Source organism: Geotrypetes seraphini, chromosome 1 (assembly GCF_902459505.1).
Source record: "Geotrypetes seraphini chromosome 1, aGeoSer1.1, whole genome shotgun sequence".
Lineage (NCBI taxonomy): Eukaryota > Metazoa > Chordata > Amphibia > Gymnophiona > Dermophiidae > Geotrypetes > Geotrypetes seraphini.
The window spans coordinates 402,589,713-402,614,373 of NC_047084.1; the positions used below are offsets into that span (position 1 = coordinate 402,589,713).

Sequence of the window (24,661 nt, forward strand, 5' to 3'; positions counted from 1 at the left end):
GTGAAGTGATAACACCAGATTTGTTTTACAATGCTCATACAATATGCCTGTCACTCCTCTCATCCATTATTGGCTCTGGCACTAGATGCCGAGAAAGCCTTCGACAGGGTGGAATGGGATTTTATGTTTAAGGCTTTGCAATGGTTTGGGTTCGAAGATAAGATTATTGCTATGATCAAGGTCCTTTATACAGCCATATCAACCTCGATCAAAATCAAATGGCATTCATCTCAAATAGGTTCCAACTTCTAGGGTGACTAGGCAAGGTTGTCCACTGTCCCCCATTCTATTCAACATAGCTCTAGAACCTCTCGTAATTGCTATTCACAATAATAACAATATATCTGGAATCAGCTGTGGTAAAAACTAAAGTGAAAATGTCTAGCCTATCCCCAATCTTTACCAGTTCTGCTTGATATTATCTCAAATACTCCCCAATCTTCTGGTTATAAATTAAATAAAACCAAAACTGAGATAATGCCACTGAACAATTATGTTCAAAAGTCAGATATAGAAGGACACCACTTCCAATGGGCTAAGAATAAAATAAAGTATCTAGGTATATATTTTGGCCCCTCTATAGAAGAGACACAAAATTACAATATCGCTGACATAGTCCAAGCCATAACAACACTAACTACAAGATGGTCAATTAAAATGGTGATCACTCCCAAAATTTTGTATCCACTAAGTATGCTACCTGTTTTGTTTCCCAAATCTTTCTATAAAAAAGTAGCCCTAATATTGACTAAGTTCATATGGAATGGCAAGGTTCCCCGTTTTGCACTACAAAAGTTGAAACAACCTAGACAAAATGGAGGGGTTAACTTCCCTAATTTCTTAGACTACCATTATGCATATTTGTTACATCAGAGCTCAAGGTGGATTCTTCACGAAGAATATCAAGATGATACGAACGTCTTGGTTGCAATTCGATCAAGAAAGATACCGGTGGATGAAGGTATCCTTTCTGCCATTTGTATCCTCCTCTGGGTACTTGCCACACAAGGATTATTTACTTGAAGCTATCCATACTGCAACTGTAGAAATTGAAACATCTGTTAAAGATTTGCTGGAATAGTTCACTTCAATCCCCAATATGGTACAGTCCCTATGTAGAACAGAAGGCCGTACTATATAACTGGAAAGAACTGGAAAGCCCTGGGCATATAGCAACTTGGTCACATATATGATGGACACAATTGGATTCCGTTTGACAAACTTTGCTCTTTATATAAACTTCCTCCTTCTGCCTATTTCCAATGGCTACAGCATAAACACGCATTCCGCGACCATATAACTACGCAGGATTGGACTGGCACAGTACCTGATTTGTTGGTTTTAGCTCAGAAGTTTACCTATGCCAAAAAGGACGCTTCCAATTGGTATAAGACATTACAAGTCCTCAAAGCACAATGCCCATCTGCAGCTTGGCACGAAGAATTAGGGCTGCTTATAGATAATGATTCATGAAAAACTATATGGACTGCTCCTTACAAAATAACATGCTCAGCGGTGCTTTATCAATCTTACTACTTTCTCATGCATAGGGCCTACTGGCCCCCACTTAAACTATCAAAAGTAAATATAATTCAGTCTGACGATCTCTGCTGGTCCTGTAAATCCACAACTGGATCATTAAGGCATATGCTGTTCAATTGCCCTATTCTGCAAGGATATTGGAATCAAGTTTGGGACCATATTACGTCTCTGATTGGTGTCTCAGTACCGATCTCCTACTCATTAATCGTAACAAGTGGAATGATTTTCAGGCATTATTAGCATCAGATTCACTTAAACTTGTACAATTGTTAATACTTATAGCAATTAGAATAATATTGGCCAACTGGAAAGATTTTACTAACATTAACTACAATGAATGGTGTAATACAGTATGCCTGATTGGTCATTACGATAGAATAGCTGCTGAGAGGAGAAAATCCCTCAAAGGCTTTGAAAAAATGTGGGCTCCTTTACTTACCAATTTGTTTCTTATAATGCTCTCTGGGAGTCAGATTGGAATACTGTGCTTTACAATAAGATCAATTCCCATGTAGTAAATTAACATATGTGCTGTAATAACCTACAAATGTGCTACATGTTCTGTTGGAGCCTGTACTAACATTGCTTTTTGTTGCTTACATCTGTATAAGTTAGGTTACTTGTTATAAGAACATAAGAAGCGCCATCTCCGGATCAGACCTTCGGTCCATCAAGTCCGGTGATCCGCACACGCGGAGGCCCTGCCAGGTATACACCTGGCTTACCCTATAGCCAACCATATCTCTATATGCCTCTCTCAAGGAGATATGTATCTAGTTTGCCCTTGAAGCCTAGGACTGTCGATTCTGCAATAATCTCCCCTGGGAGAGTATTCCAGATGTCAACCACTCTCTGTGTGAAGCAGAACTTCCTGATATTAGTCCTGAAGTTCTGCTTCACACAGAGAGTGGTTGACATCTGGAATACTCTCCCAGGGGAGATTATTGCAGAATCGACAGTCCTAGGCTTCAAGGGCAAACTAGATACATATCTCCTTGAGAGAGGCATATAGAGATATGCCTCTCTCAAGGAGATATGTATCTAGCTTTCTCCATTTTAATTTTGTTCCTGTCACTTGAATTTGCCTATATATATTGTATTACTTTCAACTTACTGTGACAGGTCAGCAGAATTATTGTACCTTTCATATGTTTACAAAATAAATAGAGTATGGAACTAAAAAAAAAAGAAAAAGTGACGGTCTGCTAACGCAGCCGTTTTGATAACAAATCTAAACAACCGAGACATTCTTAAAAAATCATGCATACAAATAAGGTCGGTGGACAGCAGCGAAGATTCGCTAAATTTGCATGTGCCCATCGCTGGTGATAACAATGGGCACAAGCGCAGAAAAAACACTGTCAAAATGTAAAAAAAAACCAAAACACAACAGCGGGAGAGATGCCCACACTCTCCTGCTGCCCTAAAACTCAAGGCCCGCTGCCCACTCACTCCTGCTGCACTAAAAAGCCCAATTTGGCCACCCTTCCATGACCCAACTGCCCCCTCCCCCTGCAGCAGAAGAGATGCCCACTCTCTCCTGCTGCACTAAAAATCCTGACATGACCACCCCGCCGTGACCCGATCATCACCCCACAGTGGGAGAGATGCCCACTAGAGAATGACACGATGGCTGTTACCCGCAGCTAGCCACGGGTAACCCACCAAAACAGTGAGGAAAAACCTGTGTTCACCGTGTCTACGGGGACAAGGCCATTCACCATCCCGTGGAACGGTGAATGGCCGTGTCCCTGCAGTTAAGGGAGGAAACGCGTGCGGTCACCTATCGTGCTCCCTCCCTACTGCTGCTGCTACGTTGAAACAGCTCCCTTTCTCCCTCCCTGCCCCTTACCTTCATGGCCGTGAGTCTAAATTGCCTTCTTACAGCAGCTGGAGCATTGAAGCTGCGTATGGCAGCCGTAAAGGTCAACTCTGACGCAACCGGAAGTTGCAGCAGACGACCTTTACGGCAGCCATATGCAACTACAACGCTCTGGCTGCTGTAAAAAGGCAGTTTAGACATCGCCGGCCACAGGTAAAAGGGCAGGGAGGTTTGTCGGGACCGGGCCTGTTGTCGGGGGCGGGGGGGATGAAATCACCACGAAGGTAAGGGGCAGGGAGGAGGAAATGTGGGATGGAGAGGAAAAGACGCTGAAGTGAAATGGGTAAAACAGAGTGGGGAGAAGGATGCTGTAAGCACATGGGGAAGACAGAAGGGGGGAGAAGGACGCTGAAAGCACATGGGGAAGACAGGGGGAGAAGGACACTGAAAACACATGGGGAAGACAGAGGGGGGAGAAGGACGCTGAAAGCACCTGGGGAAGACAGAGGGGGAGAAGGATGCTGAAAGGACATGGAGAAGACAGAGTGAGAGAAGACGCTGAAGGGAAATGGGGAAGAGAGAGTGGTGAGAAGATGCTGGCAGGGAAGAAGACAGATGTCAGACTATGGGGGGAGCGGAAGGAAGAAGATGGGTGCCAGACCAATTTGGAAGGGGGGAGGGAGAAAGGGAGAGGCACAGTAACAGAGCAAATGAAAGACGCAGAGAGAAGACAGAAAGTGGATGGAAGTAATTGAATGAGAAGATGAGGAAAGCAGAAACCAGACAACAAAGGTAGAAAAAAAAATATTTCTTTTTTTTTTCCTTCAGGATAAAGTGGTATATTAGTTGTGTTGATAAAAATTTATAAACAAAGCCCTGCCAGCTGAATATCTCTTTCTCCAGTTCAGAAGCCAGAACTTTGATTTATAAGGAAGGAATAAGCTAAATATTGCAGTTATGAGGCTTGTATGGATGTTGCGGGGATGGTGACGGGGCAGTGAATGGGATGGCAGTGACAGTGACGAGGTGTTGAAGGGGACGGTGGGCCGGGGACAGTGCAGTGACGGGGACTGATTTTTTTCCCCGTGTCATTCTCTAATGCCCACTCTCCTGCTGCACTAAAAATCCCGCCGCAACCACCTCGCCATGACCTGACTGCCCCCTCCCCTGCAGGAGAGATGCCTACTTTTTTCCCTGCTTTCAAGTGACCCCCCCTCCCTATCTCTGCCATCCCCATTCCGTCTCCACTGCCCCCTCCCCCTTACCTCAACATAGATGAGCAGGAGAGACATGGACACCCTCTTCCCAGCTGCTGCGTTGTCTAAAATGGGCCTTCCCCTCCCCAGTGCCCAAGTTGTTTAAGATCCTCCCTTGGGCCAATCAGAGCCTCAGGCCCCTCCCCAGATGCACTGGGAAGGGTCCTAAGGCTCTGATTGGCCCAGATGCCTAAGGCCCCTCCTATGAGGTATCTGGGCCAATCAGAGCCTTAGGACCCATCCCGATGCATCCGGGGAGGGGCCTGAGGCTTTGATTTGCCCAAGTTATATAAGGCCTCTCCCATGGGAGCGACTTTATACAACCAATTAGAGCCAATTAGAGCCTCAGGCCCCACCCCAGATGTACCGAGAAGTGTCCTAAGGCTCTTATTGGCCTGAATGCCTAAGGCACCCCATAGGAGGGGCCTTAGGCATCTGGGCCAATCAGAGCCTTAGGACCCTTCCTGGTGCATCTGGGGAAGGGCCTGAGACTCTGATTGGCTCAAGAGAGGGGCCTTAAATTATATTTATTGAAAATTGCATCACAGGCAGTACAATTAGCAAACATTACAATCGTGCGCAATGGTGTACAACAGAAAGATATAGAAAGGTAACGACATAGAATCAAGGTGAACAGTGTCTATCCGTCCAACAGCCTGAGTGCAATTCTACATTTTGAGATTAATAGCCCATGAGCACACCCTACCACCGCATATGTACCACCATACAAACCTACCCACGCAATCCCCATTCACTTCCCAACATTCAATCCGCACACACTCATCCTCACTCTCTCAGAAACCTTATCAGTCATCCAATGGCAGATCTGTTGGGACCCTGGAAAAGCCTGGTCAGCCCTTGGCTAGTCCTGGGGTACACTTGGTCAAAGGCTCAATAACTCCTTCCTACATAACGTGTTTCTCCAAAAATGAGATAGTGTCTTATATTAATTTTGTGTCCAAAAAATGCACTAGGGCTTACTTTCGGGAATGTCTTATTTTTTTTCTTGTACAGCAATTATCTCTCCCCTTCCTCTCCTCCACCCCAATTCTTCTTCTTTCCTTTCTCCCCCCCATGTGCAGCATCTTTCTTCCCCTCTCACCCATCCCCTTGTGCAGCATCTTTCTACCCCTCCTTCCCATCCCTCTGTGCAGTAGAACCCCACTGACCTTCCCACCGTGAAACTGACATACCTCCACTTCAAGGCCTCCTAAAGCAGCAAGGGCAGGGGTTGTTGAATTCACGAGTCCAATTTTTTCAGCAAATCAAACAGCACTAGTGTCAGGGATGTAGTCATGGAGTGTCAGGTACATCTGAGGAGGGGGGCTTCGGAGGTCACTCTTAACTAGGGCTTATTTTGGGGGTAGGGCTTATATTAGGAGCATCTTTAAAAATCATGCTAGGGCTTATTTTTGGGATAGGTCTTATTTTCAGGGAAACAGGGTAGCATAAATGATCAAGGTGGCCTCCCGCAGGAGACCATTGAATCTCGAAGCGAGCCACCTCAGCAACCCGATTAAACCAGTGGGAATAAGAAGCTGCTCGATCCAACACCCAATGCTGCAACAAAAGTTTTTAAAGTACCAAGACAGCCATGTATATGAACTTGTGCTAAGGAAAGGAAAACCATCAGCTTCCGTTGGTCCCCAAGCAATAGCATGCCATAATTCCAAGGGATAAGAACATAAGAAATGCCATCTCCGGATCAGACCTTCGGTCCATCAAGTCCGGCGATCCGCACACGCGGAGGCCCTGCCAGGTGTACACCTGTCGTAATTTATAGTCCACCATATCCTTACATGCCTCTCTTAAGGAGATATGCATCTAGTTTGCTCTTGAAGCCTAGGATGGTCGATTCCGCAATAATCTCATCTGGGAGGGCATTTCAGGTGTCAATCACTCTCTGAGTGAAGCAGAACTTCCTGACATTAGTCCTGAACCTGTCCCCCCTTAGCTTCATTTCATGTCCTCTAGTCCGTGTCAAATTGGACAATGTAAATAATCTTCTCTGCTCTATTTTGTCGATTCCTTTCAGTATTTTGAAGGTCTCGATCATATCCCCACGCAGTCTCCTTTTCTCAAGGGAGAACAATCCTAGTGTTATAAGTCTGTCCTCGTATTCCAGTTTCTCCATACCCTTCACCAGTTTTGTTGCTCGTCTCTGCACCCTCTCCAGCAGTTTTTATATCCTTCTTTAGGTAGGGAGACCAATGTTGGACGCAGTATTCCAAGTGTGGTCTGACCATTGCCCTATAAAGCGGCATTATAACTTTCTCCGATCTACTCTGAGATTCCTTTCTTTATCATGCCCAACATTCTATGTGCCTTCTTTGCCGCTGCCGCGCATTGTGCCGACGGCTTCAGGGTCCTATCTATCAGTACAACCCAGGTCCTTTTCTTGTTCACTCTTCCCCAGAGTTGCACCTGACATTGTATACTCGTATTCCTTATTCTTATTGCCTAAATGCATTACCTTGCATTTCTCCACATTGAACTTCATCTGCCATTTCTCCGCCCATGTTTCTAACCGACACAAGTCGCTCTGGAGTTTCTCTCTATCCTCCTGCGATCTGATCGCCCGGCATAGTTTTGTATCGTCTGCAAACTTGATGATCTCACTGGATGTTCCTTCCTCCAGGTCATTGATATAAATATTAAAAAGGATCGGCCCAAGTACCGAGCCCTGGGGTACACCACTAGTCACTTTCTCCCAGTCGGAGAACTTCCCATTTATGCCCACTCTCTGCTTTCGGTTTTCCAGCCATTTGCCTATCCATCTTTGTATATCCCCCTCTATGCCATGGCTTTGTAGTTTCCTGAGAAGTCTTTCGTGTGGAACTTTGTCGAACGCTTTCTGGAAGTCAAAGTATATTATGTCCACCGGCTTCCCACTATCAATTTGCTCGTTCACGGTCTCAAAAAAATTGGAGTAAATTCGTCAAACATGATTTCCCTTTCCTGAATCCATGTTGACTGGTTTCATCAAGTCGTGTGCGTCCAAGTGCCGGACCATGCTATCCTTGATCAGTGCTTCAACCATCTTGCCGGGGACAGACGTAAGACTCACAGGTCTATAGTTGCCCGGTTCCCCTCTCGATCCTTTTTTGAAAATTGGGGTGACGTTCGCTATCCTCCAGTCGTCTGGTATCTGTCCAGTTCTGATTGTCAGGTTTGCAAGTTTTTGCAATAACTCTCCGATTTCAACCTTCAATTCCTTTAAGACTCTCGGGTGAATTCCATCCGGTCCAGGGGATTTGTCACTTTTAAGTTTGTCGATCTGATAGTATATCTGGTCTAAGTCCACTTCAACTGTGGTGAGGCTGTCTTCTATTTCTCCTGCAAACACTTTCTCCGCTTCAGGTATTGTTGAGGTGTCCTCCTTCGTAAAGACGGACGCAAAGAAGGAATTTAGTTTGTCTGCGATTTGTTTATCTTCCTTTTCTTCCCTGGTCGTCCAAGGGTCCGACTGCCTCTTTTGCAGGTTTTTTCCCTTTCACGTATCTAAAGAAGGGCTTGAAGTTTTTGGGCCTCCTGGGCTATTTTTTCCTCATATTCCTGTTTTGCATCCCTCACCGCCTTGTGACATTTCTTCTGATCATCTTTATGTTTGTTCCAGGCTTCGGTTGTCTTTATGTATTTCCATTTTTGAAAGAGTCCTTCTTTTCTTTTATGGCTTCCTTCACCTGTTTGGTAAGCCATGCCGGTTCTCTTTTGCTCTTTGATCTCCGATCTTTGGAAATCCTCGGAATGTAGAGATCTTGTGCTTCTGTGATAGTATTTTTCAGTAGGGACCATGCCTGATCTACCGTTTCAAGTTTGTCCACCTTCTTTTCGAGTCGTTTTTCTACCATGGCTCTCATGCGATCGTATTTACCCTTTTTAAAGTTCAAGGTGGTGGTTAAGGTTTTGGCATGTTTCCCTTTCCCGATGTCAAGTTTAAAGTTAATTACATTGTGATCACTCGTTCCCAGTGGAACCATGACTTCCACTTCTGTTATCGGTCCCGTGAGGCCATTTAGGACCAAGTCCAAGGTGGCGTTGCCTCTTGTTGGCTCTTTTACCATTTGTTCCAGGAAGCAATCCCCTAGCACCTCCAGGAACTTGGCCTCCTTGCCGCAGTTGGAGGTTGCTAGTTTCCAGTCTATCCCTGGGAAATTGAAGTCTCCCAATATAATTATATTGCCTGTCTTGCATTCTTGTTTGATTTCCTCCATCATTTCTGAGTCAGTTTCCTCCGCCTGTCCTGGGGGACGATAGTAAAGGCCAATTTTCGTATCTGCGCCATATTGACCAGGAATCTTGATCCAGAGTGACTCAAGCTTCTCTTTCATTTCTGTTGTAACCATTTCAACAGAATCTATTCCCTCCTTAACATATAGAGCAATACCTCCACCTTTCTGCCCTACTCGATCTCTTCTATACAGCTTGTATCCCTGTAGTACTGTGTCCCATTTGTTTTCTTCATTTCACCATGTTTCTGTTATGCCAATGATATCCAATATGTCATGTCTTGCTATTGTCTCTAGTTCCCCCATTTTGTTACCTAGACTTCTAGCATTCGTATACATACATCTAAGTTCCCTTCATGTTACCTTTTTGGACCTTCTACTCTTGGCCGTCCCTGTAGTTTCAATTACGGTATCCTTTACTGCTCCTGTGTTATCACCCTTGTTTGCTGTGTGGTCGTCCCCTCCTGTTTCTGAATTGTCCCTTCCTGCTTTTTCCGTGAGGTCGTCTTCTCTTGTGTAGGAGTAGTTTTCCTTGGCTTCTTCGTCGGGGCATCCTGCTATCCGTGCCATCGACCGGTGGTCGACTGTCGGCTTTCCCCTATCTTTCAGTTTAAAGCCTTCTCGATTGCCTTCTTCATGTTGCCTGCCAAAACTCTTGCTCCTTCTTTGTTGAGGTGTAGTCCGTCCCTTCTGTAGTACTTGCTTTTTCCCCAGAACGCCGTCCAGTTGCGCACGAAGTCGAAGCCTTCTTCTTCGCACCATCGTCTCATCCAGGTGTTGATTACTTGCAATTCCCCTTGTCTCTTTCCATCCGCTCTTGGTACTGGGAGGATCTCAGAGAAGGCCACCTTCACCTCCCTGATCTTCAGTTTTCTTCCGAGTGAGCGGAGCTGGCCCTTCAGCTCTTCCCTGTCATACTTCCGCCCGCTCACATCATTTGTTCCCACGTGGATAAGCACAGCGGTGTCCTCTCCCCATGCGCCATCTATGATCCTGGAGATCCTGTTGGTCACATCCTTCACTCTTGCTCCAGGCAGACAGGTGACGACTCTGTCCTCTCTTCCTCCTGCGGTGTCCACATGTCGTATAATGGAGTCGCCTACGATGATATGGCACTTCACCGCTTGTTCAATAGTGGGAAGATCATGTAATCAAATTTCCATGGCAGAACACTCCAAAAACTGTTTGAAACAATGGTGAATGGGGCATGAGAAACTTGAAAAGAAAAGAGAGAGAAACTGTCAGACTGGAGTTACTGTTAATTTCCAATATCACTCTGACAGTGGTTTCTGATTAACCCTAACTATTTGGGGCTCTGTGTATCTTAAGCACTGATACACTCTAATATCTCCCACATGCCAGTGCTGCTCTCTTCCCTAAGCAGCCCTTATGCTCCCCTTCTTCTCCCTCTCAGATATCCTGTATCTTCAAGTAGTTCTTGGTGGTAGCTCCTGCACCAAATCAGGAATAGATGAGAGCGCAGTATATTGGTGATATTTTGCAACCTTTAATTTGTACTTCATACACATATCTTTCACTTTACTATTCCCTGTTGCTTCTGCTTACTTTCCTCTTGCCTATACTACCTGCACTGTCCTTTCTTCCCCCTTCCCAGAACAGCCCTTGTGATCAATGATGTACATTCCCAACATGATGACATTCTCCCCCTCTTGTTCTCATGTGTCTCAGACCTTCATATTGCTACACAAGGGCATCACTGTTTTGTAGTTCTTGGTGACCTAGTGGTGGCTCCAAATTATAAATAGGTGAGAGTGCAGTATATTGGTGATACTTTTGTGATCTGTGGTGTGTGCTATGACCAAATTCCATATCCATTTCCTGTTTTAGTTGCTCCTGCTTGCTGTCCTCTTACCTGCACTGTCATATCTACCCTCCCCATAACCCTTCTGTCTGTCTTCCCCTCCCTTTATAATCCAATCTTGTATCCTAGTCCAGTATGCAAGTTGATCTGTTTGTGGCATGAGGGAGTGGTCTGCTCTTTCCCCATGGCAGTTCCATCATCTTCCCTGAGCAGCTCTTGTGATCTGTGGTCTACATTCCCAAGGTGTTGACATGCTCCCCGCTTTTGTCCCTGTTCAGATGTGCTTACCTTCATCTTCATGAAGCTATGCAAGGGCATTTCTTGGTACTGTGGTGGTGGCTCCTAATCCATATCACCTGCCTGCCTGCCTGTATTCTCAGGATCCTGCTCATCTGCCTCCAGCAACAAAATGTCATCCTGTGTTGCTTCTGCATCCTGCTCACCTGGACTGTGGGACTAAGGTGTATGTTGTGCCGTGTTTGGGAGTGGCTAGGAACTACTGTTTGTGGACCAGCTGACCTGTATTTGCTCATATATATCAACTTTGCTATCCTGTCTCAGTGCATATTCTCAAGGGAGATCATAATTCCAAAAAATGAAGGTTGATGCCAGATATTCATCTACTTGTATTATTAGGAAGCTGAATCTCTGTTTCACTTGGGTTCAGGAAGAGTTTGTGGGTTTTGTTTTTTTACCTATTTAAAACAGCTCAGTTAGAGACAAGATAAATTTTTTGAAAAAATAATTGGTGGTACACTGAATTCATTGCTTGAGGTGATTATGTGTTATTGCTGAAAAGAATTGCTTTTGTCTCACCACCCAAAGGATTTAAACCATGCAAGTACCGTACCACTCTTACTTGTTTCTAGTCCACAGTACTGAAGGCTGATGAGGAATCCAAAAGCACTAGTACTGAGGCTGTTACCCTGTCATAATTTATTTGGAGACTGTCAAGGCAGGATAAAAAAATCATTTCTGTTCCATATTCAGGCTGGGTTCTGAAAATCAGTTCTTTGATTTCAAGTCCCATCACACTCTAATACATGCTCTCATCATTTTTAAATTTTACTACTGTAACTCCATTTATGTAGGTTTAGCATCTGTTCAATTGAAATGTCTACAGAGAGGAGGAGAGGTGCCAGCTTCGGGAATCATGTCATACAGTCATTTAACAGTATATAAGGAAGTGCAGCTGTGGTGTGGTGTGGTGTGGTGCGGTGCAGTGCAGCCTAAACAGAAAGTGAAAACTGAAAATTTATGTGATGTTAATCCTCAAGTGAATGTTCCTCAAGGGAATTTATATCCGGGCAACAATAAAACAGCTTAATAGACAGTATAGGGTGTAAGTAGGGGTGGAGCATATAAACAGGATTTAGAAAATAAGGGGACTAATATAAAGAAAGTTGTATGAATATAATCTCAGCTAGGGTAGGAATGGATAAGCAAATCATGTTACAGTATGTGCAGACCTGTGTTAGTCTTTGTGTATTTATATGAGCTAGCAAGTTAGTTGCTCTTCCATTAAAGGCTTAGGAGAAGAGCCAAGCTTTCACCTGCTTCCTAAAGTAGATAAAATTTTGTGTTGAGTGAAGCCTTTCAGGAAGTGCATTCTAGAGTGTGTGTTGGGGTTACTGTGGAGAAGGCTTGCTGGTGGGTATCCTTTGGAGAGGGTATGGTTAGGGATACTCCTTGGGTGTATCTTAGAGAGTTTGGAAGTGAGTAGAGGAACCTAAAGAGCCAATTGAAAACAGACAAACACAGACTTCCCACTGCCCATAGCACATTTATATATAAACACCACGACAGAGTTGAATGTCTTATTTCATCAAAGGACACAGACATCTCTATTATAAATACAGTATAATTGAACAGAGTTATATTCTAACTCTGCCCTTAGATGCATGTGAATAATGATAATTGTACAAATATTTCCAATAAAATAGATTGGCTTTTCATTCTCTAAATTTGACAAAAAACATGAATGATATCCTTGGATGCAGAAAAAGCCTTTGATAGAGTTGAATGGACTTTTATGTATCAGGCTTTAGAATGGTTTGGTATAGGTTCTGGTTTTATTCAAATGATTCAGACACTGTATAGCTCTCCTGGTGCAAGATTATATTAATAATACTATGTCAGATCGGTTTAACTTGCAAAGGGGGGTTAGACAGGGTTGTCCTTTATCTCCTTTGCCTCTTTGATGTAGTTCATGAACCCTTGTTAATAGCCATTAACCAGGCAAAGGGGATACGAGATATTCCGTATTTGAATTGGGAATATAAGCTTTCTGCTTATGCGGATGATATACTGCTTTATTTGAGAGACCCAGAAATTACCATTCCATGTTTACTTGAATTAATAGAGAAGTTTGGAAAATTTTCTGGATATAAGATCAATTGGAGTAAGTCTGAAGTTCTTCCGTTTAATGTTCATTGTACTAAAGGATTATTTGATTTGTTTTCATTTGTTTGGAAGGAAGATGGATTAAAATACTTAGGTATCATTATTAAGAACACAATAGAAGACACAATGAAGGAGAATGAAAAATTTTTATTAAGGAAAATATCAGAGATGTGTGAGCAATGGAATCCTTTACATCTTTCTTGGTGGGGGAGAATTCAAACGATTAAAATGATGATATTGCCTGTGGTTTGTTATCAAATGAGTACGATACCAATTTTACAAGAAGTTAAATGGTATTCTTACTAAATTTGTTTGGTTGGGTAAAAGACCCAGAATTGCTTTAGTATCTTTACAAAGGACAATTGTGGAGGGAGGGGTAAATTTTCCAAATTTTTATAGGTATCATCAAGCCTATATTTTAAGACAGGGTATGTATTGGATCCTCCCAGAGCTCATGGAGAATGTACCAGATTGGTTATATTTAGAATGGCGACTCCTGTTCCCTTTGCATTTATCTCATCTTGTAAGTATAAAATTGCCTAGGAAATATAAAGACAATAGAATATTGCTCGATACATGGAAAACTTTAAAATATGTTAGTGTTCTGCCACTTATTTCCGCCCAATGGGATGATCAGTGACACTCAAAAAAAAGCACACAGACTATATTAATCCTAAACAATAACACTTTATTACATGCATAGATAAATATAAAAATAGAATAACATCACCGTATTTCCGGACATCACTATCCCTCACAATCTGGAATCCACAGCGATTGATAGGAGAGGAGAACCGAACCGGGCTGTCCCTTGGTTGCAACGAAACTGGATTCATTTTCTATGGGCTGAGTTAATCTCTTTTATAGAGAAAAACTGCTGCCCTCTTAGTAAGACAGCCGGTTCTGGTCTTTTGTTATCTGTTTTGACAACACCCTGGTCAAAAGAAGTCAAGATAGCAGATACTTGTTTGGTTCCCCTTTTCCTTTTGATGTAACCCAGGAGGTGTGGCAGAGCTCGGTTTCCCATTTGTCTTTACTGATGTTATTACGCATGCAAAGGAAGTCAAGCTGTTAAATAAGCAAGGTTATTGCAGAGACCATCTGGTCTTACTGTTCTGTGGAGATCAAAGAGGTCAGGATCTCAAATACGCAAGAAGGTGTTGCAGTTTTATTGTCTCTTTGATGCTATCCAGTTGACACTTAGACAAAGGAAGTCAGGATCTCAAATAAGCAAGGTTATTGCAGAGACCATTTAGTCCTTACTGTACTTTGGAGGTCAGGATGTCAGGTAAGCAGACTTGAGGATTCATATCAGTTCTGAACATGTCAGTAATATGCTGAGGCATAACAGTCCACCCCTGGATCCTTAAGTCTGTATCTCCGAATAAGAAGTCATCCGAATAGAGGGATAGAGTGTTCGTTTGTATACACAATAGGTAAACCCACAATTAAGAAATGTTAGCATAAGGATAACTGAACAAATATAGATTAAGGGATGAAGAAACACCATTTCGTGCTGTAGCGCTCCATCCGGTAAAGAGCATCCCACCAATGGTGTGCAGTAGTAGCCTTCAATATGATCTGCACTGAATGCAAGTTAGTATTTAAAAATTTCAGTATCTATTTTATGCTGCAGCAAGGTAAGGTTACGTTGCTGATTTGCTTTATGTAGGATTGCTATATTTTGCATGGCTTTCTTTAACCTTTTTGGCACTCACCTTCCCCCTCCGTTTTTTGTATTTATATTGAGCACAACGCACGGCTGCCTTTTCGGCTACATTTTGATAGGTGTTGACATTGTAGCATTGTGATGGCATTCTGTTGCTCACACATTTTCTTTTCCAGCTCCCCTAACTTTGATTGTAACTCATGTTTAGATTCATGTAACTTCCTCCATGCTGCTAAAATCATCCATCCTCGTCTAGAAATTCCCTCTCGCTCTTTTCCTTTTGTAATTTTCACCTTTTGTAAGGAGGCACATAATTCATGTGGATCCCCACTTCCAAAAGTCCAGGATTCACTTAATCCTGTTTCGACAGACCACTCAGTGGCTACTAATTTATAAATGCTGTCATCCCAACCCGGAATGGAGAGGTTGGGGGCCTGCCCCTCAACCCCATGTTTCATCTGGTGCCTTTTTGACCACATCGATCAACCCTATTTCTGGTACCAATTTGTTCTGCCACTTATTTCCACCCAATGGGATGATCAGTGACACTATTAATCCTAAACAATAACACTTTATTACATGCATAGATAAATATAAAAATAGAATAACATCACCGTATTTCCGGACATCACTATCCCTCACAATCTGGAATCCACAGCGATTGATAGGAGAGGAGAACCGAACCGGGCTGTCCCTTGGTTGCAACGAAACTGGATTCATTTTCTATGGGCTGAGTTAGTCTCTTTTATAGAGAAAAACTGCTGCCCTCTTAGTAAGACAGCCGGTTCTGGTCTTTTGTTATCTGTTTTGACAACACCCTGGTCAAAAGAAGTCAAGAATAGGCAGATACTTGTTTGGTTCCCCTTTTCCTTTTGATGTAACCCAGGAGGTGTGGCAGAGCCCGGTTTCCCATTTGTCTTTACTGATGTTATTACGCATGCAAAGGAAGTCAAGCTGTTAAATAAGCAAGGTTATTGCAGAGACCATCTGGTCTTACTGTTCTGTGGAGATCAAAGAGGTCAGGATCTCAAATACGCAAGAAGGTGTTGCAGTTTTATTGTCTCTTTGATGCTATCCAGTTGACACTTAGACAAAGGAAGTCAGGATCTCAAATAAGCAAGGTTATTGCAGAGACCATTTAGTCTTACTGTTCTTTGGAGGTCAGGATGTCAGGTAAGCAGACTTGAGGATTCATATCAGTTCTGAACATGTAAGTAATATGCTGAGGCATAACAGTTAGTAATCTATCACCAAATCCAATTTCAAAATCATTAAATCAATCCATTTGACTTAACTCCAAGATTAAAATTGGCGGTTTTCAAATCGTCTGGAAGCATTGGATCATTGCAGGTATACGGACATTAAATGATGTTGTTTCTAATAGTTCTCTGCTTAGTTTTTCACAGCTGCAACATAAATTTGGATTAAATAAATCACAAAGTTTTAAGTGGTTGCAGCTGAAGCAAGCTATTCAGGAGGGGTTCCCTGAATGGAAAGATCTTAATACTCAGTATAGTTTGGAATTCCTATGCTTTCAGGCGGATTTTTTGGGTCACCAAGCCACGCAGTGGTATAAATTATTATATGGATATTTGAACAAAAAACAAAAAACTGGACAGGGATATTTGGAGCATTGAGATCAAGCACCAAATTTCTGCTTCTCAGTGGCCACGACTTTGGCCTTGGAGATTAAAAATTACAAGGTCAGCATCTATGAAACAAACTTGGTTCTTTTTGTTGCATAGAGCTTTTTGGACCCCAGTTTATTTACAAAAGTTGGATAGCTCTAGGTCTAATAGATGCTGGCATTGTAATTTAGATGCTGGGACTCTTGATCATTTACTTTTTTTTTTTGTCCCTTTGTCAATACCTTTTGGAAGGTAATTTGGTCCCAAATTAATTCATTGTTAGAAAATCATGTTGCCCTATCCTATGATACTATTTTATTTGGAACATTAATGAGATTCAAGAATCAAATTTCGGCAAATAACAATAAACTTTTATTAATACTGACGGGGGTTGCCATTCAACATATTACTGAAAATTGGAAGGATTATACGAAACTTAATTATACCTTTTGGTGGAATTCAGTTTGTCATATTTATAAAATGGAGAAAGTGCTTGCTCTTCAGCAAGGAAGTTATAATAGATTCAAAAAGATTTGTGGGCCATTGATTGCATATTCTAATGATTAGACACTTTGGACACCTTGTTATTACATAGGAATATAATTAGTGTGGGGATGGGGAAGTATGTTATGTGATTTAATGAATTTATTATTGATGATTGGGTTGGGTGGGGGGGAGGGGAGTCTTTTTATATGTAATGGATAATAATTGTTAAGAATGTCAAGTGATTTGTACAAATTATATGATTGAATATTGTACATTTGTTGCAAGAGTCAAAAATGAATAAAGAATTATAAAAAAAAAAGTAACTGAGTAATCTTGTTTCAAAAGGCATTTGTACAATGGAGACACATTACAGTCAGAAGTGTAAATGCAACTTTCTGAATAATGGTCTCAACTGCTGTTCTGCTGCGCTTACTTATATCTCTAAAATGACAACATTCCTCTACTTGCATATAATTGGTCAAAAAAAATTACTTCCATATAAGGCTCTTGCATCTATACATTGACAAGGGGGACATGGGTTTTTTCCCCTCACAAAATGATTCCTAAAAGTTACCTTCTAATACTAGCTTCAATCCTAATATTATAATATACTTACACAGAAAAATATTCATGCACACAGCTTTATCTTCTTTCTGTGTCCTTTAAAAGTCAAACTGCTTCTTTTCCACATGGTACTTGAGTGATTTAACAGTGTGCACTGAGAAGTCCTTTATTTCATAGTGAAAAAGAAGGGGAGTGGCTAGCCCGCTCCAAAAAACTCTAATTTTTCATATATACATCCTTTAATACATTTTTGAGGTAGTTATATTCTAATCTAAAACCTTTAAATGAAAGTTCCTGCATATGTAAGTACTAATTTATATTTTAATAGCTTACTAAAACTTAATTCACCATATATGTATTTACACATGTGTATCCAATTAGTGTTTCTAACTTTACTCTGCAAAAGAAGAAAGCCCCTTGGAATGTGAATCTCTGTAACCCAAAGTAAAAAGAAAAATCCATCTCAGAGAATTACATGTCAAGTGGGAAAACATTTTCAAACAGCCCAGGGCATAGAGGTATGTACTCATACTAAGCTACTAAGTTTAGTTTGGGCTGCTTACATCAGTGTTCTTAAACCTTTTTACACCTGTGGACCGGCGGGGGAAAAAAAAATATTTTGTGGATCAGCAAACTACTAGGACTGAAATTTAAAAACCCCGTTTCAGCCCCATCTCCACGAGCTCGGTCCTCGCAAACCATCTGATCCCATCCGCACAAGCCTCAGTTATGATTTTATACTGAATGTATTTTATTAAAGTATAAAAAGAAACAATATTCTGTACAATTGTCATTTTATAAATACAAATAATACAGAGCAAGGATCAACAAAACCCCTGTCTCCCCTCCCCTTCACATATATCCCCTCTACTATCAAGAAAACTGAATAAGCCAAATTATTACAGAATGCTACACAGAAATATCATGCTAACAGAATACCGCAGTCACACATAGCAGGAATAGGGTTAGGGGAGTGCAACCAGGGCAACTGCCCCCCTGGTCAGAGAGAGCCCTAAGCCATTGCCTGGACTTTGCAGTCCCCAGTTATGTCTAACATCAGCTCTAGCAGGATATATATTTCAAATCTGATATATTCTAATCACAAAATAGAAATAAAATTATTTGTTTCTAACTTTTGTTGTCTCTGGTTTCTGCTTTCATCTTCTTTTCACTCTCTTCCTTCCAGCATCTGCCCTCTCTGTCTCTTCAATCCAGCATCTGCCCCTTCCATCTACTGTCTGATCTCTCCCCCTTCCATGTGGTATTTGTCTTCTTTCTATGCCCCCTCCCCTTTCCATCCAGCCTATGCCCCTCTCTCCTTTTTACACGATTCATTCCAGCTTCACTGCTCTATTCATTTTTATCTCTCCTACACCAGATCTAGCATCTTTGTCCCTCTCAATTTCTCTGCTGACCCCCCTTCCCATCTCATTCCTGTCTCTCCCCTTCCCCTCCTCTAATCTCCCTGCAAGCCGTTTCCTTCCTTTTTTCTTCTCCCTTCCCTCCTCCCCCTGTCCAGCAGTAACTCTCTTCCCTTTCCTTTCCATCCTCCCCTCCCAGCAGCATCTCTCCTCCCTCTCCAGGTCCAGTAGCAGCTATCCCTTTTTTTTTTCCACCATGCCCAGCAGCTTCCCAGACTCCTTTCTCTCCTCCCCTCCCAGCAGCATCTCTCCTTCTCCCTCTCCAGGTCCAGTAGCAGCTGTCCCTTTTTCCACTTGACCAGCAGCTTCCCAGACTCCTTTCCCTCCTCTCCTCCCAGCTGCATCTCTCCTTCTCCCTCTCCAGGTCCAGTAGCAGCTGTCCCTTTTTCCACTTGACCAGCAGCTTCCCAGACTCCTTTCCCTCCTCCCCTCCCAGCAGCATCTCTCCATCTCCCTCTCCAGGTCCAGTAGCTGTCCCTTTTTTTTTCACCATGCCCAGCAGCTTCCCAGACTCCTTTCCCTCCTTCCCTCTCAGCAGTATCTCTCATTCTCCCTCTCCAGGTCCAGTAGCAGATGTCCCTTTTTTTTCACCATGCCCAGCAGCTTTCTCCCCTCCCAGCAACTCTCCTTACTTGCCAGTGCTGTTATTCAGTAAGGCAGCCTCGGATCCTTTGTTGGGTCGCACCGCCTCTGAGGAAAGCGGAAGTTGCATCATCAGAGGCGGCCCGACTCAGCAAAAGCTCCAAGGCTTCCTTCCTGAATCGCTGCGCTTGTAAGGAGAGCCGCTGGGAGGGGGAGAAAGCACAGTCTGAGGCTCCCCATTATCTCTCCGGCCCTGCGCAACTACAGCTCCTCGATCTTGCCGGTCCTGCGCGGACCGGCAAGAAATTGAAGATGTTGATCTCGCCGGTCCTCTGCGGACCGGCAGGAATTTTCGGCGGACTGGCGGTTGAAGAACTGTGGCCTACATTGCTCCAGTGTCCAAGGAATAATCATCCAGCTCAGGGAGCTGAGCTGAGAACAAGAACAAGGATTTAGTAATTAAGTGAGAGGGACGCTGGGGAAACAAACCAAGAAACACAGAGTTTGTGAAACAATATGTCCCTTCTCCCCCTCCCTCCAACTTTTTCAATGATCTCCTGCCACTTCTTGCTGCTGTGCTAAGTTTTAGGCTCACATAGCCCAGTGCCCATTTCTACCTCCTGTGGAATATAATGGGGAATAATATTTTTAATTTTTGTGAGGAATTGGAAAAGTGTTACTCTCCATTCCCCTTCAGTTCAATCTCTGACCATAGTTCCTCTCAATAACAGAGCTGACAAGAGGAAGTAAGTTTTAAAAGGGAGATTTCCAGTTCATGGAAATCCATGCTTACACAACCTCGTTCCCTTTCCCTATCCTTCTAATGAAATACCTTATTGGGGTAGACTAGATGGACCATGCAGGTCTTTATAGGCTGTCATTTACTATGTTACTATGAAGAAATTTGTGAGGTACTGAGACTATTTAGTAAGAAATTAGAGTATATATTTCTGAGTAATTTAACCTGCATAAATGTGCACAAGTGCAACCCCCCTCCCTCCCCACCTATCCCATCCTCAGGAACCCTTCCTCCAAGCTTGATAATCTTATGCATAAGTTTAAGCACATATACTCTTTGCAGGTTTAGAAAAAGTTATTTCTGTTTGTTTTACCTGCATAATTTTCTTCTAAAATTATCCTGTAATTGCATTAAACATTAAATAAAATCCATAAGAAAATATATATATATATATATATATATATATACTGTGTATACTAATTCTTATGGATTTTAAGCACAGATAAAGAGTTGATAAATAATAATATAATTCATCCTTTCCTTTCAAACAGTTGGCAAGATTTATATTTGAAGGACGCGAAATAAAGTTGGTAATGACTTGTGCAGCATTTATCACAATGAACCCTGGTTATGCTGGAAGAACTGAGTTACCTGACAATTTAAAAGCTCTGTTCAGACCATTTGCAATGATGGTTCCAAACTATGCCTTAATTGCAGAGGTAAGGATCAAAAAATAACATCTAAAATATTCACTTATAGTAATGTTACACTGCTTTATTTTTTATCTTATTGATATGTTTACTTCAAATCAGCAAGCTGATTTAAACATTGTGAATGTTTGGTATCTTTACAGTTTATTAAAAATCTTAGTAGTAAGACAAAGGCAAAGAGTAGGGGAAAAGGTAGGTTTTGGAATAAAGCACAGGAACCAAGATTGGTAGAGAAACAAGAAGACAACAAAAACTGACTAGATAATGAAGAGTATCCTACAAATGTTCAATCTCTATAATATGTAGCTGACTAGGGGGCTCATAATCAAAAAATATAACCTTCCAAAAAGCATCCTAAATCGGCACTTGGGCGTCCTAATCACCAGGATGTCCAAGTGCCGATAATCAAAACCACCTTCCTGGATGTCTAGCGAGGTGTCCCAAACTCTGTACATCCAGAGCTCTAGATGGGATGGTGGAAGTGTATTATGAGCGGGCTTTGGGCCTGCATAAAGGCAGGTTAGACTTGGACTTCTTGCAGTGATGATTTAATGTTTTGCAAGACATCCTGAATGGAACTTAAGCATTCAGAGCTAGACCTTATTTAGAAGCATCTAAATGCCATAAAGGTACCCAAACTGATCAGATGACCACTGCATGCACTCCCTTAGTGCTCACCACACAAAAATTAGAACAAAAAGGTACATACCTGACTCTAGAACAGCAGCATCTGGTAAGGGAAAGCCTAGTAGAGAAGCACATAGGTGTTTTAAGGAGCCTTGTCAGTGGGTTAGAGAACTATAGAGAGACCTCTAAGGCACCCTAACCACAACATCTATGGTATTAAGTATGAGCCTATCAAAACCCACCCAAACCCTACTATACTGCCATATAGGTGCCACCTGCAGTCATAAGGGCTATTGGGGTGGTACACAGGTTGGTATAGTAGGTTTTGGGGGGCTTACCATAAATTATTATTTATTTTCATTTCAGAAAATTTACACAAGTTGTACACTTGAACAAGTAATATGTTCACATCAATTATAACAGAATACTGATCAAAACAAAGGAAAAATTATGGATAGGCAATGAGGTTTATGATGGTAATTTGAAATTGCATCATATTTTCTTAATCAGAAAATGAGTCTGTGTAGTTACATGGTACTTAGGACTGCATATAATGAATTGCAATGGTCCAGTGAGAGGTTGAGCTTTTACACCATGATAGCAAAGTGATGCTCGTAGAAGAAGAGCCTGATCAGCTGTAGCCTTTTCAAGCAGTAGTGTTTTCTTTCTAAGATTAGAAATTTGAGGTGAGTATGGAATCCAGTACGACGCCAAGTACTTTTGAAACTTCTTGTATTTGGAGGTTGGTGCCTCAAGGTAGATTTAGCAGTTTTGTTTTGGCTGTGTTTAGCTTGAGTTTATTGCTGATAGCCCAGTTGGAGATTTTGCTGATGGGATCCAGCTGTATAAGAAGGAAGATGTCATCTGCATGGGTGTTCATCTTTTTCGAAGTTGCTATTTCCTAGAGCGCTCATGTAGAGGTTGAAGAGGATTGGTGATAGAGGGGAGCTGTGGAGAACTCCACAGAATGATTTCCAAGTTTTGGAGTAAGTTTTATTTTTCCATGCTACATATTCTCTGTTACTTAGAAAGTTATGGAACTAGCTGAGTACAGAGCCTCCAATGCCAATTTCACTGAAGGAGTAGGTCATGATCCATGGAGTCAAACACAGCAGAGATGTTGAACTGGAGTAGAGTGGCCTATGAGCCTTTGCTTAGAGCTTGCTTAGCAATGGTTATGAGTGTCAGGAGTAGAAGTTCCATACTGTGTTGAGCCCTGAAGCCGTTCAACGTTGGTGCAGCCAATAGTGTTGCTCAATGCATTTGTTGAGTTGATTACAGGATTTCGATCAATTTCATTAGAATAGGAATTCTTGCAATTGGTCTGTAGTTGGATGGTAAGTCAAGGTCTGCCCCTTGGGTTTTGGGTATTGGGGTCAAGGCAATGCAACTCCAGTGTGAGGAAGAAGGATTCCTCTTCATGAGAAACTGGACAACGTTCTGGGGCAAGAGCAAGCTCTACAGGAGAGATGGACTGCACCTGAGCGCAGCGGGAACTAGACTTCTAGCAAACAACGTCAAGAGAGGAATAGAACAGGCTTTAAACTAATAAGAAGGGGAAAGCCGACAGTCGACCAAGCGTCGATGATTCGGAAAAAGGTATCTCGTGAAGATACTAAGGAGAAAAAAGGCCGGGATGAAACAAGGGACAAATTACAGGAGTCGACTAACAAAGGAGAGGAGGTTAAAAAGATTGTAGCAAAAGAGAAGACACCAAAGACCGAAGCACAGGGAAAAGAAATGAAAACGACAAAATGCCAGGATCTAAACTGCATATATACTAATGCAAGGAGTTTAAGAAACAAAATGGGGGAGCTAGAAGCCATGGCCAATGCAGAGGACATAGACATCATTGGAATCTCTGAAAACGTGGTGGAATGAGGAAAACAAATGGGATACAGCACTGCCGGGGTACAAGCTCTATCACCGGGATAGGTCAGGTCAGAAAGGAGGAGGAATAGCCCTATACGTAAAAGAAAGCATACAATCGACAAGAATGGACACAGCGGAGATGATCAACAAACTGGAATCGCTATGGGTTAAAATACCGGGTAGGAAAGGGCATGAAATAAAGATGGGCCTATACTATCGTCCACCCGGGCAAACCGGAGATAGCGATAAAGAAATGGATGCCGAGATGAAGCGAGAATGCAAAAGTGGTTACACAGTTGTTATGGGAGACTTCAACTATCCTGGGATAGACTGGAGTCTTGGAAGCTCAAGATGCGCTAGGGCGACAGAATTCCTGGAGGCTATACAAGATTGCTTCATGGAGCAGCTTGTTAGAGAACCGACGAGAGGAAATGCCACTCTGGATTTAATCCTAAATGGACTAAGATGACCTGCAAAGGAAGTGGAAATAGTGGGACCGTTGGGAAACAGTGATCATAATATGATCAAGTTCAAGGTTGAAGTAGGCATACCGAACGGAAAGAGAACTATAGCGACATCTTTCAACTTCAGGAAAGGAAACTATGAAGCAATGAGGGAAATGGTAAGGAAGAAACTTAGGAACACTTCCAAAAAATGGCAAACAGTAGAACATGCCTGGTCTTTTTTCAAAGACACAGTGAGCGAGGCACAAAATCTGCACATCCCCAGATTCAGAAAGGGGTGCAAAAAGGGTCGAACAAAAGACCCAGTATGGATGACTAAAATAGTGAAGGAAGCGATAGGCAATAAGAAAAATTCATTCAGGAAATGGAAAAAGGACAAAACTGAGGGGAACTGGAAAGAGCACAGGAAGTATCAAAAAGAATGTCACCGTGTGGTTCGAAAAGCCAAAAGAGAGTATGAAGAGAGGCTAGCCAGGGAGGCACGAAATTTCAAACCGTTCTTCAGATATGTTAAAGGGAAACAGCCAGCTAGGGAGGAGGTGGGACCGCTGGACGAAGGAGACAGGAAGGGAGCGGTGAAGGAGGAGAAAGAAGTCGCAGAAAGACTCAACATGTTCTTCTCGTCTGTATTTACAAACGAAGACACAACCAACATACCGGAACCTGAACAAATCTTCAATGGAAATCAAGCAGAAAAATTAACATCCATGGAAGTGAGCCTTGATGATGTACACAGGCAGATAGAAAAACTTAAAACTGACAAATTCCCGGGTCCGGACGGAATCCATCCCAGGGTTCTGAAGGAATTAAAGGAGGAGATAGCGG

At 42.4% G+C, this 24,661-nt stretch overlaps 1 protein-coding gene across 1 annotated transcript in view; it reads left to right on the top strand.

Moving 5' to 3' along the window:
* The window catches only part of LOC117347325 (dynein heavy chain 6, axonemal-like), a 2,502,256-nt gene that overhangs the window by 1,162,373 nt on the left and 1,315,222 nt on the right, over nt 1–24,661 (top strand). The window contains 1 exon segment of the mRNA XM_033918113.1: nt 20,715–20,882. Within this exon segment, the coding sequence (XP_033774004.1) occupies nt 20,715–20,882 (168 nt within the window).